This window comes from Truncatella angustata (assembly GCF_020726525.1).
Source record: "Truncatella angustata strain MPI-SDFR-AT-0073 chromosome Unknown BKA67scaffold_8, whole genome shotgun sequence".
NCBI classification, from domain to species: Eukaryota; Fungi; Ascomycota; class Sordariomycetes; order Amphisphaeriales; family Sporocadaceae; genus Truncatella; species Truncatella angustata.
Genome location: NW_025763388.1, coordinates 2,617,825 through 2,635,157, shown reverse-complemented (window position 1 = coordinate 2,635,157; position 17,333 = coordinate 2,617,825). Strand labels below are relative to the sequence as shown.

At 48.2% G+C, this 17,333-nt stretch overlaps 4 protein-coding genes across 4 annotated transcripts; 2 read left to right on the top strand and 2 right to left on the bottom strand.

The window, feature by feature from the left end:
• Positions 1–1,295: 1,295 nt before the first annotated feature.
• BKA67DRAFT_683474 (uncharacterized protein) lies at positions 1,296–3,268 on the bottom strand (the record flags this gene model as incomplete). Its single annotated transcript, XM_046108970.1, has 5 exons — positions 2,981–3,268; positions 2,627–2,783; positions 1,918–2,485; positions 1,582–1,731; positions 1,296–1,519 (listed from the first exon to the last, which is right to left on the bottom strand). The coding sequence occupies exons 1-5, from the start codon at positions 3,166–3,168 to the stop codon at positions 1,296–1,298; spliced, it is 1,287 nt and encodes a 428-aa protein (XP_045954634.1). The 5' UTR covers positions 3,169–3,268.
• A 3,162-nt stretch (positions 3,269–6,430) lies between these two features.
• On the bottom strand, positions 6,431–7,237 carry BKA67DRAFT_662850 (uncharacterized protein; the record flags this gene model as incomplete). Its single annotated transcript, XM_046108086.1, has 3 exons — positions 6,431–6,694; positions 6,772–7,011; positions 7,076–7,237. 3 exons carry the CDS (start codon positions 7,235–7,237, stop codon positions 6,431–6,433), a joined length of 666 nt encoding a protein of 221 aa, XP_045954633.1.
• A 488-nt stretch (positions 7,238–7,725) lies between these two features.
• BKA67DRAFT_524310 (uncharacterized protein) lies at positions 7,726–8,907 on the top strand (the record flags this gene model as incomplete). Its single annotated transcript, XM_046098558.1, has 2 exons — positions 7,726–7,887; positions 7,963–8,907. 2 exons carry the CDS (start codon positions 7,726–7,728, stop codon positions 8,905–8,907), a joined length of 1,107 nt encoding a protein of 368 aa, XP_045954632.1.
• A 2,086-nt stretch (positions 8,908–10,993) lies between these two features.
• BKA67DRAFT_695051 (armadillo-type protein) lies at positions 10,994–14,039 on the top strand. Its single transcript, XM_046109292.1, has 2 exons — positions 10,994–12,946; positions 13,009–14,039. Exons 1-2 carry the CDS (start codon positions 11,418–11,420, stop codon positions 13,976–13,978), a joined length of 2,499 nt encoding a protein of 832 aa, XP_045954631.1. The 5' UTR covers positions 10,994–11,417; the 3' UTR covers positions 13,979–14,039.
• The last annotated feature ends 3,294 nt before the right edge of the window (positions 14,040–17,333 follow it).

The following is a 17,333-nucleotide window of genomic DNA, read 5'->3' as shown; positions in this document are numbered from 1 at the left end:
GCAAAACACAGTGAACATGATCGTCCAGGGACACAACAAAAGCAGCGCCAGATGTTGCTCAAAGACCGACTTTTATGAGCAGAGATCGACTGTAGCAAAGGCTGGCATAGCCACTATGCTTTCAGCTGGACGACACTTACTGAATCACATTGCCAAGCCTTTGTACAAAAACACGAGTTGGGTCCTTTAACGCCCCCAAATCATTGGTGCTTTGAGTTTCATCAACGCCCAAGTACACCTAGCTTACGCACCAAAGTAGTGTGGGGGTCGATCGGGATCTTTCTTCGCTGTGACCCCACAACGTTCCCGAGATAGTGGTTAGCAAAGTGGTCTACCCTAACCTAGTTGAGCACGATATTTTCGAAGGATCAGACCGTATGTCTGCGGCTACAGAGACTAAAGCGACGGGGTATAATGCGGCCACCCTGGCAACATTTCGCCCAAATAGGTGCCGACTGCGCGAGAAAGTTACCAACATTAAGCAAATTCCCTACTTTCACCTCCACCCTCCATACGCTAGCATTCATACGCGATTTGATGATGCCTAGGTCTGGCGAGTTGAAAGAAGCACCGAAAGCATCGATCGTAGCGTTGTGTTTAACCCAACTTGTCGACAAGTTGAGATTTCAGTTCTCTTGTTTCCTCGGAAACAGCAAGCTAGTGTCGTACCCACTTTTAACTCGTTATATACTCTTTTATAGCCTCGAGTTTAGTAACGTACTATTTACATTAAGAATTATCTTGAATATCCTAAAATTTTATTTTCCTGCTGTAGATATTTACTAGGGTTTTTTTTTCTTTATTTCACTCAGATATTCTATAGAAAGTAATTAAATTAAATTAGTCAAAAAGGCATTAATTCTCTGGCGAGAGACCAGGGTGAATCTCCATCGCATCCTAGGAATTATATATACATCGCGTATTTAAGGTCTACACCTAGATTAGTATACTAGCTAATGATTAAAGTGTCGCCTCTTCTCCGATAGACTAGTTTGAGCTCACTTCCTATAAGAGCGACCTCTCGGACGATAGACATGGTGGCCTCTGGACCTAATTCCAGGAACAAAGAAGAAAAAGAAGAAAAAGAGGGTTGGCCATCAAGATGCCTGATAACGGTGCGGAAATATTCTCCTTTGTTTTGGATGATATTGAGCACGTTATCTAGCGTTGTGAGAAGCAGCCGTTTCTTGCCCTCACGCTTCAAGTGCCTACGATAACCTTATTAAATTGAGCAAGTTTTCCTCGGCTTACATCTAACTGTTTCTTCAAAAGGCATTAGATTACCACTTGAAATTCTAAAAGCCTTGTCGTCCCTTTTCAGACTTCGTTGATGCCTCCTCAACCGTAACTACCCTCGCATCCTGTCCAATGATCTGGGCCCCCTCAGAAGGCATATCGTTCAGATCGGGGGCCACACTATCACCGAACAGTCTGCCAATCTCTTCGAGGCTGAGGCCGTTGGTTTCAGGGAAATAGAACCAAATGACGACAACGCACGCAATTGGGACGATGATGAAGACTTGGCCAAATTTAGCTGAATGGTCACAATGTGGGTATTCATACAGCGTGCAAGTAACGTACCAAGATAGTACCTCCAGCCGATTGCCGCAAAAGCTGCAGATGCCGACCCAGTATAGACCAATGTCGTGGTGAATAAACCGGCCACGGAAAACGAAACACCTTGAGCACGCATCCACGTAGGAAAGATCTCGGAAAGGTAAACGTAGCAAGCTCCAACGAAGAAAGTCAGCGTTTCTGCACTATTTGGAATAGTCGCGAGGCGTCATAGTTGAAGTGACTTACAAGCATCCATACCACCTGCAAAGAAAGTGATGAACAAAAACAAAAAAAGGATACCGAAACCGTTTCCAGTAGTGTTATCAGTGCCGGCGAATCGGGCCACCATAGCGGCCTCACATGCCATCATAATGGCTGCTATAGTCATACCAAAACACATAAGCTTTATACGACCGACCCGGTCTAGCAGCCACGCGTTTACCCAATTCATAAACGCAGCCCATGAGGTATACACGCCGAGGAGCAACAAAGCCTTCCAACCCGTGATCCCCAGGCCCTCATAGAGGATAATTTGGTAGTTGTTGATAACCAAGACGCCACTACTTTGGGCTGCCGCGATGACAAAAAACCCAAATAATAGTCGCTTTCTAGTAGCAGCGGTGCGCCACAGCCCGAGCCAGGACAGCTCAGAATGACGGTCGATCTCGACTTGTCCTTTGATCTGCATAAATTCCTGCCGCGCAAACGAATCTTCGGCGTCTTCGATAGTATGGTGAAGCTTTTTCAGCACGTCGAGGCCCTCGACGTCTTGGCCGTTATAGATCAAGTAACGAGGTGATTCGGGAAGCCAAGGGCTCCCAATCAGCAGCACAATAGGGGCGAGCGCCTGGAAAGCCATGCAGAGACGCCATTGGACAGCGGAATTCTCCTCGAAGTAGGTGCCCAGGCCAACCCAACTGGCACCAGCCTATTACAAGTCAAATATGTTAGCAGCGATTGTAGAAGAGAGCATCCTTTGTTGGGGAAAAATAAAAAGGGATATGAGATCGCACAGCGAACTGATTGACTACAAAATGAGAGGCAGAGGCTGATGGGGAAGTAAACATACATAACCACAAACGAGGAGGAATGCGTGCTGGCCGACCATGCGTCCACGAGCGTGGGGCGGTGCAACTTCAGATTGGTAAAGCGGGCAAATGGTATCGATCATGCCAGAGGTGAATCCCTGAAGACCGCGGCCGAAGAGGAACATGCCGATGTTGACACTGGCAGTAGTGATGATCGTGGCGATAATGCAACATACGCAAACAATTTGTATAGATCGTCGTCGTCCTAACTTGTCGGCGAGCCAGCCAAGGGTGAAACAGCCGAAGAAACCCGCGGCAGAGTATACACTATTCATCGCTTTATAACGAGCAGCACATCAGCGAACCGGGTCTTCATGGTGGGCGCTCGAATGGACTCACCGCCAAGCATCTGTGTACTCCAGTCTGCACGAGGACCGCTTGTGGTCAAGCCGAAATAGGTGTAGAAGGACGGCAGCCCCGTAACGGAGGCAAAAATTGACGAGTTGAAGCCATAAGTATAGGAGCCAAGTGCTACGAAGAGCACGACGGCGAAGTTGTAACGATTAATGCGACGCATGGCCATAGTTTCCGTTTTTTATGTGTGTCTATGTGAAGGTCTCAAGATATAGGAAGGACCACGATACTATGTACTTTTCAATTGAGATGAACAAGACTATCTAGTCAGAGGAGGGCAGACAGATATAACCCGAAGACTAATGCTAGAGAGCAAACTCGATGCGTCAGGTTCGAATCAAGCACAGTTTACCACCGATAGCAATTTGGATCAACGATCATATCATGACCATAGTCTTGATAACGACTTGAAATCATAAGGCTAGTGCTTGCATATCTCGAACTATCTTACTTTGACTCGAGCTCTTAGCTAATGGGCCATCACTATAGAAAGGTCTTATCAGTGAACTACAAAGGCCAATTGGAGAATCTCGAGTTCTTAGTGGATATAAACTTGTGTCAGCTAGCGTGCTTATTGGAGATTTCGGGATCTTGTTTCGGAGAAAGAACAGGGGTGCGGCTGCAGCGATGGCGTCGATGGCCGGGAATTGACCATTGATTCAATTCAACTTTGACTTAGGCAGGCCAAAGGCAATGCCGGTACTAAATTTGGAATTTCCTATTACTGTACTACAAGACAAATAACACAGCCTGGTCTATGAAATGAACGCCGGGAGCTTGGTCGCATCTGAAATGCGGTCTAGTCTTATCTTGCGTGAACTCCCCCAGTCCTTAGTACAAGGGGATGGTATGGTATGGTATGGGCTCAAAGAGTCCATGGTATTTTCAAGCGGCGGCATTGCCAGGAATGCACGAACAATATCTTGGCTAGATCCAGCCTTGGAGTTCGAAGGTCAATGCAAGGAAAGTAATCTGGGCTAACTGCAATGATTCGTTTCTCCCGACCAGGACCTTCTTCTAATCTGACGCGGGCTTCCCTATTGACCTCGGACAGATTTTGGAAGAACGCCAGAGTCAAACCTAACTGAGCAGTCTACGAAAGCCAAAGGCCGAAATAGAGCTTGCTCACAGCGGCTATGAAATGTTTCCAAGATTTTTTTTGCACGTCAGGAGTTCGGGAAATCAAGATTGTTCTGCTCGTCGCCATCGCTTCTTGATATCATGGGGCCTTTACCGGTAACATATGTGATAGGCGCCTAAGATGTAAACAGCTTGGGTGACGATACATGCCGCTAGGCTCTCACTAACCCCGGATTCATTAAATGAGTTAGAGCAAGGAATGCTCAGTTAAGTAAGGACCGTCCTGGCAAAGTGTCATAGTTTCCTATTCCATGGTGGCACAATAGAGTGATGGCAGAATCTGTGCTGCATCTAACTTCTTTTGCAGGTAGGCTTAGCTGGGGGAGCAGGTATTTAGCCCCGTGTGCCAGTATAACTTGGAGTGTGCATGCCCCAACAGAGGCGCCATAAAGCCGCCCCGTTCTCGACTCTTTTTGTGGGACAGTACTGTAGAGCTCACCGTTCTTCAGGAGCTCCGTCGTGAGCGTGCGCCATATCGAAGCTGTTGCTAACCTTTCGTTTGCTACACTGAATTGTAGTGCCAACCGCGCATTTACAGCCACAAGCATCTAAACCTGCCGATTTTGGTTTTACTGATCGAGCACACGCTTACAAACTCCACAGTGCTTTTTGGCTGTGGCGTACGCAAGGACCTCGGCTTTACGGCCTACGTTGCCGCGGTCTCCTTGGAGCTGTTTCGCACATCAATATATTGTTCGATACGGGTGATGTGCTTTGGTCAAGCTGGCGTAATGTATGAATATTCCGCGGTTTTACTCAAGATGTAAATTTAATCAGGTTAGCTGATTGATGCTTCTCGAACACAAAGGCTGTGGTTTGGAATATGCTGTGTTTCCTGCTGCCTTAGCACCAGTCCTTTTGTAGTTGCTTTTTTATTTACGTCTTGTAGTCGGAGTTGCTGCAACCCCATGAGAAGTCGTCAAGAACAGTGTAAGTATGACAGATCGATGGGGCCCTTCCAGATGAATTTCTGTCCCTGGCTTTCTCAAGTCATCTTCACATGATGAGCCTGCAGGGCGGTCACGTTGGGACTTAGCTAGCTCTGACGAAACACGCGCAGAGTCCATCATTCTAACCATGCTTCTCCCGGTCGAACAAGTCAGAAATTGCATGTCACCTAGAATAGCTATAATATCAGCCCTTGCCAATAGGTTTTGTCTCCGGCGCGTTGACGGCGCCACATAATACTAGCCTGGTGTATGGGGCCAGTACCGTTTTGTTAGTCAGGAACAGCAGGATCTTGCTAAATCTCTATAATGTTACTTCCGAGAAATTCTTCCGTTTCCTCATCTTTTGGGCGGTTGTCATGCTTGCATAGCGATCAATAGACCCAATTTCGCGGCCAAGAGAACCGATGAATAAAGGACAAAAAAGCTTAGCAATTGGAGACAAACCTTTCGATAGGCGGAAACAGGATGGATATCGGGGCAATCTTTAGTCTGGTTTGGTATTAATCATTCATCTCAAGCGGATTAATCCTAATACTCCATGGCGCGTCCTACTGAGATAACGGGGTCTTCGAATCCCGTAATTGAATGATGTCATTGGTGACTGTTGGAGAATCTCGGGATCCCATTGATTACAAAGCAAAGACTTCATCCATCACGGATCGAGTCTGTATGCCAAGATCACAATCTCCTGGGGCCGCCCTGCCCGCGGTATATACAAGAATAGGCTGGAGTTTCTGGCAAAGGTACAAGATAAGGTATCAATAATGTGTGAGCGCCATAGGACCACTTGACGAAACTCAAGAAGCATATGAAATGTTTGCGACGCGTAAATGCATATTGCTAGTACCGTAGTTCACTAGTGTTTTAATATACATATATTTGGGTACTGCTTATTTCACCCCGAGAGCATCTACTTAATGCCACTGCGCGCAGGAATGAGATTTGAGCCTCTAGCGTAACTTATGGCGGGATATGATGTACTAGTTCTTGCGTGTTTAATGAAGCTTTTTCTGCTCGCTAGTCAACCTCCCACTTCGTTGATAGCGTATTAAATTGGTAGGCCGATAGACCCTATTTGCCTGATGTTCCGGTCAATACTTTGTGACAAAGTGAATTACGTGCTTGTTGACCGATCTGACGATGAGAAGTGAATAAAAAAGCGTCTAGGAGCTCCGACCTTATATAACGGAAATCAGTAAACCTATGTTGAATCGCATATACTTTTCGTAACTTCTCTATATAATTGAATATCTAATAGAGAGAGAACACAGTTAGCATAACCACATACACATGTCCTCTTTCCATGTTTGAGCGACGTCAACCGTGTTTGAACGGATTGCGCTAAAGCTGGCTCACACGCTTCCTTGTCTCGTAGTCTTGGACGGAGAGTGGTGTCATTAGGGCTCCTGCTGTCTGTGTGTAGAAAACATCCTTATTTGGCCTCACATAGTAGACAATCCAACTGTTTTCGGAATCAGCCGGCAGCGAACGAGCTTCCAAGATTGACGAACTGGGCTGCGCCGTAAGGCCTTCACTGAATACAAACAGCGCCTTTCCAAAACTGATCGTCGCTTCCTGAGGATCGCTGAGAGATATGACAATAGTCTGTTTTGAATACGCCGTCAAGATCAAATATATCCAGTAGCTAGTTGGGCAAGTTTCAGAAACAACAGGGGGCTTACCAATGTGGACCATTTCAGCAGCACATCCTGCCCATGATGAACGATGCGGAGCTCATCATTTCCTTGGGAATCGAATTCATGCATCTCTGAAAGGTATTTCTCCCAAGGCAACTCGAGGGCATGACTAATGTTATTAAAAATGACATGCGAGATCTCGTGCAGAGTTAGCATCAAGCTCCTGGCGCTCGTAGCAATTGGCGCCAAAGGCTGCGAGAGCTCATCCTTGATGAACGCTGGGCACTTCCAATTCCAATCCGTTAGCTTGAGTTTTCGATGTTTGATCTCGTACAGGATAATTATTTACATCTGATTGAGTCTTCCGCAGTTCTGGGCCAATGGGTAGGGCTGGCAGGTGTGTCACACGGACTCCCTCATGGCCACGGGCGCAGGCCTCACGGATTATCGGGAGTCCTGTGAAATCTCGAAGAGTCTGGTACTCGACAGTCGGAAACATTTGGCGGGACATCGATGCGCGTTGCTGGGTCATGTAAGCAAATGAGGACAGAGACGAGCTGATTAATTGACTTATGTTGTCGTCCATTGACAAAATTATCACAAAGACTATCTAGACATCGCTATCGCTCCCCCAAGAAATCAAAGGTGCATCGGCCGCTAAATGCTTTTCTATTTGGAGATCCCGAGATGGCGAGCTCCATATCAGAAACCGACGTATCTCAAACCCAATAGCAGAGAGCCCTAACCTAGTTTAGTCGGTCGGTTTCCGTTTCCACATCGACGCCGGGCGCTCCATAATTGAGACTCTAGGAACAGTCTTGGGGCCACACCCCCTTCGGTAATCTACAATTTTCATTAACACTTGATACAGCTCAGTTCAGCCTCTAGATTACCAAGGAAGACAGAATATCCTTTTTAATTCAACAATTGTTTCCGCAACAGCGTCCATCATTGAGGCCGTCACGAAACCCCATGCCAATCGATGAAGCAAACAAAGAAATGGCTTCGAAACTCAGCCATCTACTCTCCCCCTTACAGATGGGGGATCTTCATCTCAAGAACCGCGTAATAATGGCCTCCCTTACTCGGAATCGTGATAGTATCCCTCGTGAGAACCTTCATCTTGAATACTATGCTGAGCGGGCAGACCTGGGACTTATTGTAAGTATCGACTCCGTCTTTCTACGGTACAGCCGCGATTTTCTAAGGACTACCTAATCGCTGAGGCCCTCATAGATATCTGAGGCCGCATTGATCTGTCCTCAAGGTGTTGAGTGGACTTTCATGCCGGGCATTTACGGCCCGAGCCATGTCGAGGGCTGGAAAAGAGTAACTGACGCGGTGCACCAACGTGGCGGTCTTATCTTCTGTCAGCTTCACCATGTGGGCCGAGTCGCGCATCCGGGCACACGTGTGCAGCGGACATTAGGCCAGCCGATCCCCGGGCCCTCCGCCATTGCAGCGCGCGGAGGCAAATTCCGCAACGTTCCCGGGGGCCCAGGCTACGTCGTTCCTACAGCCATTGAGGATCCCCAAGAGATCATTCAACTGTATGAGACCGCAGCACGGCTGGCCAAGGAGGCAGGTTTCGATGGTATAGAACTCCATAATGCCAACGGATATCTCCCGATGCAGTTCCTCGAGTCCCACAGCAATCAGCGTGAGGACGAATGGGGCGGTTCACTTGAGAATCGTATGAAATTTTCACTCGCGTGTTTGGCTCAGATGAACAAACATTTCTCATACGGCCGCATCGGAATCAAGATCGCCCCTTGCGGTGGCTACAACGACATGGGAGAGCTGGATGCTGCCGGTCATCCTTCGGCCGAGGCCGCGAAAGCGATGTATGGGCCCTTCTGCGCTAAACTCGACACTCTGGGTCTTGCCTATGTTCAGGTGATGCGCTGGTGGGAGGCGTATGATGTTTTTATCGACGGAAATCCCCGCGGTGTGGCTTGGGATCCGATAGCGTACCTGCGTCCAATCCTCAAAAGCACCCTGCTCTTTGGCAATACCGGCTTCCGGCCTGAAGAGGCAGATGAATGGATCCACGACAATCGCATGGATGCTGTTGTCATCGGACGGCCACTGCTATACAATCCTGACTACGTCGCCAAATTGAGGGAGGGTCGTTCGAACGAACTATACGAGGAGCAACCAGGCGATGAGTATTGGTGGTAGTAGGTTACTTGGTCACATGTACCTTTGGTCCGAGTCAGCTAACTTTGTACAGTAAATGGCGCAATAACGATAAACGAGATGGTTATCTAAACTGGTCGGAGAGGGCCAAGGTCCCAGTGAGCAAATCCGTCAAGGATAGAGTAAGTGCAATTCATGATTAATTCATGATTAATTCATGATTAATTCGTTATTATTTTATTTTAAACTCTTTTAAAACAGGATTGAAGGGAATACGGATGAGAATCAATGAATCAATTTGTGTCTATAATTATTTGCGCTATTAGCCTCATCTACAGCTTGGCGTGTTAGTTCTATTTAAAAAGGATAGTTGGTATATCTGAGTAAATGCACATACTGAACGGCTTAAATTCGTAGCCACAAGCAAGATCTGTGGGAAACGCAGAACAAGAAACAGAGGACTGCTCGTTGAAGCGCTGTAAAGAAGAGACCAGTTTGGGTGTGGGCAATTCAAAAGGTCAATCCGTTTTGTTTCTAATAGCTTTTTTTGTGCAGTCATCTTGAGTCACCTGATATCATGATTGAGATGCTACTAGTATCAGGACATAAGAGTTACAACAATCGCCTTCAATTGATCAGAAACCGAACGCTGCCTTGTGGGACTTTACGTTAGTATATGTGGTCGTGTATTAATGTGGGTCATCTATTGGAGTTTTGCACGATAATGGGAGTAATAGTTAGGAGGTGTGTTTTATGTGCTCCGAGTTGTGACTTGACAGCATCAGTCGAATAAGACACATTACAAGCCCTGCGCGATCCCCGTCTCTCGGAACCGGGGCGGTAAACGGAGAACAGTGGGGCCGAGTATAGCGAAAATAGCTGTAGGTAAAAATAGCTCATGGCCGAAAGTATCTATAAGCAGCTCTTGGCATAAACTTTGCTCCAGAGAGATATGACGAGGATTAGAAAGTTTAAAGGCCAGTAATTCCGTCAGAACTATATCCACTGAACTTGGATGTTATTCAAGGATTATTTCGCCTATAAATCTCATCCAAGTCGATCATTGCTATACACATAACCAGGCTTGACTAGCTGCTGCTTAACAGCTTTCAGGCTTTTCAGACATTTAGGGGACAAAAGAAATGGATTCAGAGATAACTATCATAAGTGAATGGCTAGCTCTACTACTCAGTAGAAAGCGGTGAACCCTTGCTTGGCTTCGGTGGTGCTGATCTGACGCCGTCCTTGATTTCCATTTTCACGCCGAAGAATTCGAAAGCAAGGTCTGCTATCTCCTCTTCCGCATTGCGTATTTCCATTTGGCATCTAAAACACTCTCGAATGTAACCTTGTTGGAAAAGCATTGATATGTCGGCCAACAGTTTGGGTTGCTCCTTGCTTGGGATTCTTTGGATGGAGTCCCAGAATTGGCCATGAAATAGCTCCATGGCTGCGTCAAGAGGGGGCCCCAACGTACGCATCCCGTTGAAAGACCACTTAATTAGGTATTTGTTCCGAGATGCAATTCTCAGAGCCAATAAGGCGTATGCTTGTGCCATTTGTTGTTACGATTATGGAAGATCCGCTTGCGCCGGAGCGACTGACCGCTGGGAGTTTTTCCGGCCGAGTGCCCCCACCGTATCACCGAGGATGCAGGCAACTATGGTCTCATCCAAGACTTCGCTTCTGATAATGTTCCCTAATTTAAGTAGAGAACACTCTTTTCTGTTAGAAGTCAAGTAAGAATTGGCCGCCTTGAAAGTGATTGAAATAGAGACAATACTGTCGGATAGATTTTGACGGATTCCTAATAGGGTTGTGACGCCATTGAGCTTGGGAGAAGCCAGGAGACCCCGGTCACAATGACGAGGTTGTCGATAAGATAAGGCAGAAGAAGAATTAAATGTGGCTGTACTAGACTACTTGTAGCCTGCATGGCAGCAGTAGAAGCTTGGCTCTGCTTCTGCTTGGGCAATGCGTGAGGCAGCAGGGATCCGTGTGAGTTGAGCCCCTCCGCCAGAAGCCTGTTGCTGGGCAACGCAGCGGATGTTTACCGAAACCCGGAAGTTTCTAGGCTAAGAGTGATCCCGACCCCAGACTTTCTGGCCCTTTGGATCAGCTGCTCAAGCGGGCATTGGAACTCAATTCGTATGTCTCTTCCTTGCTGCAAATAACCAGGAACACGCTGCTGGTAAGCAGAGAGATCGTGTTGCTTTTTATTCCACTTCAATCGGTATTCATGAGCTTATCTTATTGCCACCCAACGACAATCAGCTTCGCTCCTAACCGACTGTGGCAACTACTATAGGCGTTCAGGTTGGTTGCATGTGTGGTCGCGCCGGGAGTATTCCCAGTTGCAATCCCCTCTTTGATCCCTCCCTCATGAAATCAACCGTGTGTAGACGCGACCCTTTTTTGCCTTCTTCCTGTATCTTCTCCCCACTGAAACATTCTTGAACTCTGAGGGTGGTCTCAGCCGCCATTCCTCCCAACGCACACAGCAACTACGGCACAGCACATCACGCGTATTAATCTGGAACACCGCCAACGGCATGGCTTCGATACAGGATTTCCAAGACGTCTCACGACAGCAACCGCCCGTGCCGCCACAACATGGCCACCAGCGGTCCAAATCCAATGTTTTCTCCTCGTTCATGCACAGGCGGAAGAACTCTGACGGCATCGCTCTCCCGGCCGCAGACCTAAGGGCTCCCGCCTTGTCCGAAGTCGTCACGCACTTTGCCGCCGACGAGATGCGCATCCCCAATTTCTCGAGACGCCCTCCCGCACTTGGCGAACTCCAAAATATCAGCGCCGACGGTCCGCCTCCTCGGGCCTCCAGCAAACCATACGACTCCCGATCACGATCGAAGTCTCCCGTGAAGACCACCAGCGCCTTCTCCTTCGCAGCAGAAGGCACAGCCGACGACAAACTCCCAAAAGATGACAGAAACAACGAATCAGACTCTCTGCACAACCCAAAGAAGACCAAGTCTGCCACAAACCTGGTCAGCCTGTTTCGCCCGAAGAGCCTGAAGAATCTACACAAGCTGGTTAGCGAAGAGGACACGAGATCCAAGAAAGACAAGGAGAATCAGACACCGCCGCCTCAGGAGGAATACCGCCCGCCCATCTACGCCCAGTTCTCAAGTGGAGCTCTGGAGAAGCAACACCCCCAGGACTACTTCAGTCAGCTGGGTGGCAACATGGGCCACAAGACACCACGCACTCCGAGCGACATGTCCAATGCCTCCAATGCCTCCAACAGAAAGCAGCGCCCTCAATCGTATCACACAAGCGCCACACAACCTCCCGACGTCACGTCAGGCTCCAGCAGCTTCAAGGCATCCTCACCCTCCAAAACTCAGCGTGGGCTTAAGGTGCTCACGAGAGGCCTGGTTGGATCAAGGTCAGATGACTCTCCAGCAAGCAGGAACGAGAGAGATATTGATCCCAAGGATATCGACAAGCACTTGGAAGCCCTGTTGGACCGGAGAAATATCCCCGAGAACCAGCGATATAAGATGAGGAATCTGGCAAACACCATCAAGATGGAATTCATCCGCCAAGACTGGGCAGAGACAAACATGGCGCCACCCCGCACAAGCACCAATGATAGCGATGGCAGCATGAATAGCAACAGTATCAACTCCGGGTCCGAGAGGGGGCATGGCAAGTCCAAGAAGCCCCGACCCTTGAGCTTCACCCTCTCCAAGAGCAGCAGCAAAAAGACCGAGCCCAGCTCGCCAACCAAGAGCAAGGTCAGCGGTACCTTGGGAAGGCATTTCAGAAGCAAGTCGACCGACAGCGTGGATCGGGAGCGCCCAACTTCCTCGGGATCAAACGTTTCTACCGGTGGTGGTGGCTTCATGTCCAGGTTCAAGCCCGAACAAGGACCTGCAGACTTTGTAGCTTACCTGCGCAAAGTACAGAAACCCCAGTCGGTCGAGGTTGGCAAATTACACAAGTTGCGACTGCTGCTTCGGAACGAGACAGTGTCCTGGACAGACGAGTTCGTAAGGCAAGGTGGCATGGAAGAGATCGTTGGCCTGCTCCATCGCATTATGGACGTTGAGTGGAGGTGAGTACTTGCAAATTAGAATGCTAGCGACCTTGTTCATGACTTGCTGACTTCTTCTCTAGGGAGGAACACGAGGATGCTCTTCTACATGAGAACCTCCTGTGTCTGAAGGCGCTTTGCACGACCGGCCTCGCCCTACAATACCTCCATTCGATCCAAGGCACTCTATTCCCTGCATTACTGCACATGATCTTCGATCCAGAGAAGAAGGGCCCGAGCGACTTCACAACACGCCACATTATCACATCAGTCCTATTTACATATATACAATCTGCCTCGCCGGAAGATCGTCTGGTACGCGCCAAAACGATACTCGCACACCTTCGCGATCCCGAACCGAAGGAGGAGGAACGGCCTGTCGAATTTGTGCTTGGGATGCGCCGTGATCGCCCGTACCGTGTCTGGAACAAAGAAGTCGTTGGCGTCACCAAGGAGGTTTTCTGGATATTCCTACATCATCTCAATGTCGTATTTTTGCCCCGCGAGAAGGATCAGTCCAATATCTCTGGTACTGCTCAACCTAAAGATGGCATGGCATACATGCAAGCGCACTTCCCACAGGAACGCCCACCCGTCCCGGCCGCCCCGTATGTTGGTGGTGTGGAATGGGACGCAACGAATTATCTCGCCTCACACCTCGATCTGCTCAACGCGATTTTGGCCTGCACGCCGACTCTAGAAGAGCGGAACAGATTGCGCGAACTGCTCAAGATCTCTGGCTGGGAGAAATGCATGGGCGGCTCGATGCGCCTGTGCAAGGAAAAGTTCTATCCGGGTGTTCATGACGCTTTACGATGCTGGGCAGCCGCTGCGTGCGAAGATGGATGGGAGGTCAAGGATGTACGATATGGACCGCCGGCGGAGCCAAAAAGTCCCATCAAGAGCGCCGCGAGCAGCCCGAAGAAGAAGATGCCGCCGCCTCCTAGGATTGAGATGCCGAAGCTGGATTTTGCGCTCGAACCGCCTAAGCTTCTCAGTGATGGGAGGACTCGCTCTCCTATGCTCGGGTCTCCTAGCGGTTGGCTCTCTTAGCGGCAGGTTTTGATGAGAAAGAGTGGGCGCAGGCTAAGAGGGCCGAGTAATTCAGATTCACAACCAGTGCGAAACTGGATATATCAAGAAGAAGGTCTGTCTGGTGTCCGGTTCCTGTATTTGAGGCGCAAAGCTGTCCCCCACGATTCGTTGTTTGCATATACATGTTCGGCCCAAGGTTTTTTTTATACTGTTAGGATACATGGCTGGTTTGGTCTTTCTCATGGCTCGGGGTGTTCTTGATTTCTTTAATTCCCTCTCTCATCTGGTGATAATGACATAAGACGAAGCCTTTGGCAGCAAGGTAGCAAAGATGGAGAATAGCTGGGTGGAAAGAAAATGTTGGAAATGTCTCAGAGGGTTTCGGAGAAAGATGAAGAGAGGTCGCGATCGGCGTGAAAGGGGTTCAGGTGTAGTACGGTGTCCTCCAGCATTAATGACTGCATGATTGATTTATGAATACATGACTTGGCACATCTCAAACCACACCGACACTCCTTAAGTGATTTATGCAAGAATGGCTAATGCGCGACCGGGATTCAGAGGCGAGCCAGGTAGGGAGGTGACTGCTAGCTTTATCAATCACGCACCCACTCTCAACTCCTAAAATACAAGGGCATTCGAGATTTGGGGCCAGAGAACTAGACGACCATGGCCCAACTGCAACCTCGAACGATGTCGTGTTCATCTCGAGATGCGTCGGAACCATTACCTGGACATTGGCACAAAAGGCGTGTGGACGTTACAGTTTTCTGTCGTTGAAAAGGCCACAGAGGTTTGCTCGGCCGCAGGCGGAATACAGGTATACGAAGCTACCGATAAACCTGATGGGGAGGCTGAAAGCAGCAGCACCAACTTCATGACTTCATAAATGCGCAACAATCTCTGTTCGCACCTCACCAACTCCAAGCCAGACTCATATCGCGTAGTGCCTTGACGCCTGTTGCCTCGGTATGGCGATCAAATCCCAGCTTGAGAGGGGTGGTGGAAATTACTACAACTTGTAGATAAGCCTGCCGGTGCAGTCCGGTTACATCACCGAGCATGAACTACGAAGAGTCCAAACCTGTTGGCCACTGCGCCGTCTATGTCTGGGTGTATGACGTGTGTACTAGTCGGCATGATAGGATAGACAAAGACAGAAAGACAGCCATATCTGCCACAAATATATCGAAGTACCGGTTGGATTGCAGTATAGCTTAGAAACGATCGAATCGAAGGCGGAAACGCTACCGTGCGTCAAATTGATGAGTGGGATCGTACACCATCAAGCCTCGGCCTTCAAAGACCACTATCAAGACCGGTAAAAGCACTTTAAGCTCCTGATCGAATATTGTTTCTGGGACAAACGATGGTTCTTCCAAGAAACAGTACTCGCCACTAGGATTTTGCTTTCTGGATTGGAGGTATTCTGTCCCCTTTTCTAATAGATTGTTCAAGCGATGGACTTCGTTTGTTATACTGGCATCTAACTCGAAATTCGACCTTTGACCACATTTCCGCACTTTATTAGAATAATTAAAAAGAGAAAAAGAGAAAAAAAGGGCTATTGGATGACAGCTAAGGAAACCCCTTCTATCAACATTCTCACCCTTTTGAAGACCTTTCAGGTTTCAGGGACTTTATTGCGCCTAGAGACCTTGACGTAATCTATGCACCGGCGGTAGAAGGAAGGAATAAGGAGGCTTACCGGACTGATCTCCAATTTAGATGTGGCTCTCTTTGACGAGGGAAGATCTGAGGCTCTATGCTCCGGGGCACCTCTGAGCGAGCTTCCCAAATACTGTTTGGTCAGGGGATGAGTCTCCATCAGAAGCGAGGAAAGTTGGGTGGGATTTGTTCAACAGTATACACAGGTACTAGTATCAACACAAAAGGATATAATATGAAAATTCTACAAATACAAATCGGAGAGACATTGAAACGTGGGATACTGCATTCGTAAAAGGTTTATGAGAAATGCTATCAGGACGTCATGGATTTGCCAGGACGCTGCACCGAAAGCTATCCAAAGATAAAGAATGGTTCAAAGACTAGGGACTCCTCCTGGTGTAGACTTTGGAACGGCCACATTCCCGTTATCGGAACCGCTGTGAGCAAGAGCCCGTTGTGTTTCTTGGCACCGGCTTTCTTTGACCACGGGGTCGATACGGGCAGGAAGCTCCTAAGAGACGATTACCTGTGACTCAATTCACACGAGGGCGCAATATAATGACTTGATCAATCACGCAAGACGCAATGACCTAATGCTTGGCATGGGGTTTCTTTGAATGCTAGTCAGCGGTTTCTGTTTTCATTCCAGGCATACTTCTGCGACGGCTTTCGGCTGATACACTACTATCATATCCGGGTATGTTATGATGGGAGCCTTTCTGGCCAAACCTCAACATGTAATTACAATGGCAAAATGGCTGGATGGTACTGGTCTGTTTGCTTGATCAATTCCTATACCATATAGATTACCGTCTAAGACAGCTCGAATTAAACTTTCAGTGCCATGAGTGCACGTAAAGGAGTAGCAAAAATTGTTCCACAATATGACTTTGAGCAAAGACGAGGGAAGCAAGATATATCAGTCGACTAAAAGTAGTTTCCTTTGGACGAGACCTCTTGTCTAGCCGTGAGAGGGCAGAAGAAAAGAAGACCGAAAAAAAGGTACGAAAAGCCGCAAGAGGCATTACTTGTGTATCTCGAACTCGAAACCTGCAAAAAGAAGATTGGCTGAGGGAGGACGGCTCAGCCAGAAGATAAGGATGATTCCTAGGTAGGCGGATAACCACTACACCACTGTGACCTGTGGCTTCATGGGGTGTTAGTTGACGTCCTTTTGTTTAGGCTTATATAGCTATCCAGGTTCTGGTCAAAGATGTGACGGTTTCGCAGTGGTGTGCAGATGGAGCATGATGAACAGAGTTTGCATCGTGCATCGTGGTTGTGGCGGTGTTGAGCAAGTTCGAGGAAATTAGAATCGACTACGGCGGGCTGGTCCCGACTACGTTCACTGGTCGCCTGGAAGACCAGGTCAGGGCCTCTGAAGACTTCAAAGACTTTGAGTTGGGAGATCAATTAGAAAACCGAGGAATATGTATTTAGGGACCTAGCCATTAAGAATCACTCCCGTGTGGACATGGTTGAGTGTACAGTTAGTCTGGAGGACTTCATTTCTACGGCCAGTACTTTATGAAACAAACTAAACGCTAGTCACATCAAGGAAACTGCCTAAACCGTAACACTGTTGAGTATGAAGACGAATTTGGACTGACTGAAAGTCACCTGAAAGATCACCCGGTATCACTTTGCTTCTTAGACCATGAGATAGGTAAAAGCAGTCTTTAATCGCGCTGATTCACTGCCT

What these genes read in the sequence shown, in the direction of transcription:
- BKA67DRAFT_695051 (XM_046109292.1), top strand. Translation starts at nt 11,418, where the DNA reads ATGGCTTCGATACAGGATTTCCAAGACGTCTCACGACAGCAACCGCCC. An exon ending in ATTATGGACGTTGAGTGGAG is followed by an intron (nt 12,947 to 13,008) that starts GTGAGTACTTGC and finishes CTTCTTCTCTAG; the next exon opens with GGAGGAACACGAGGATGCTC.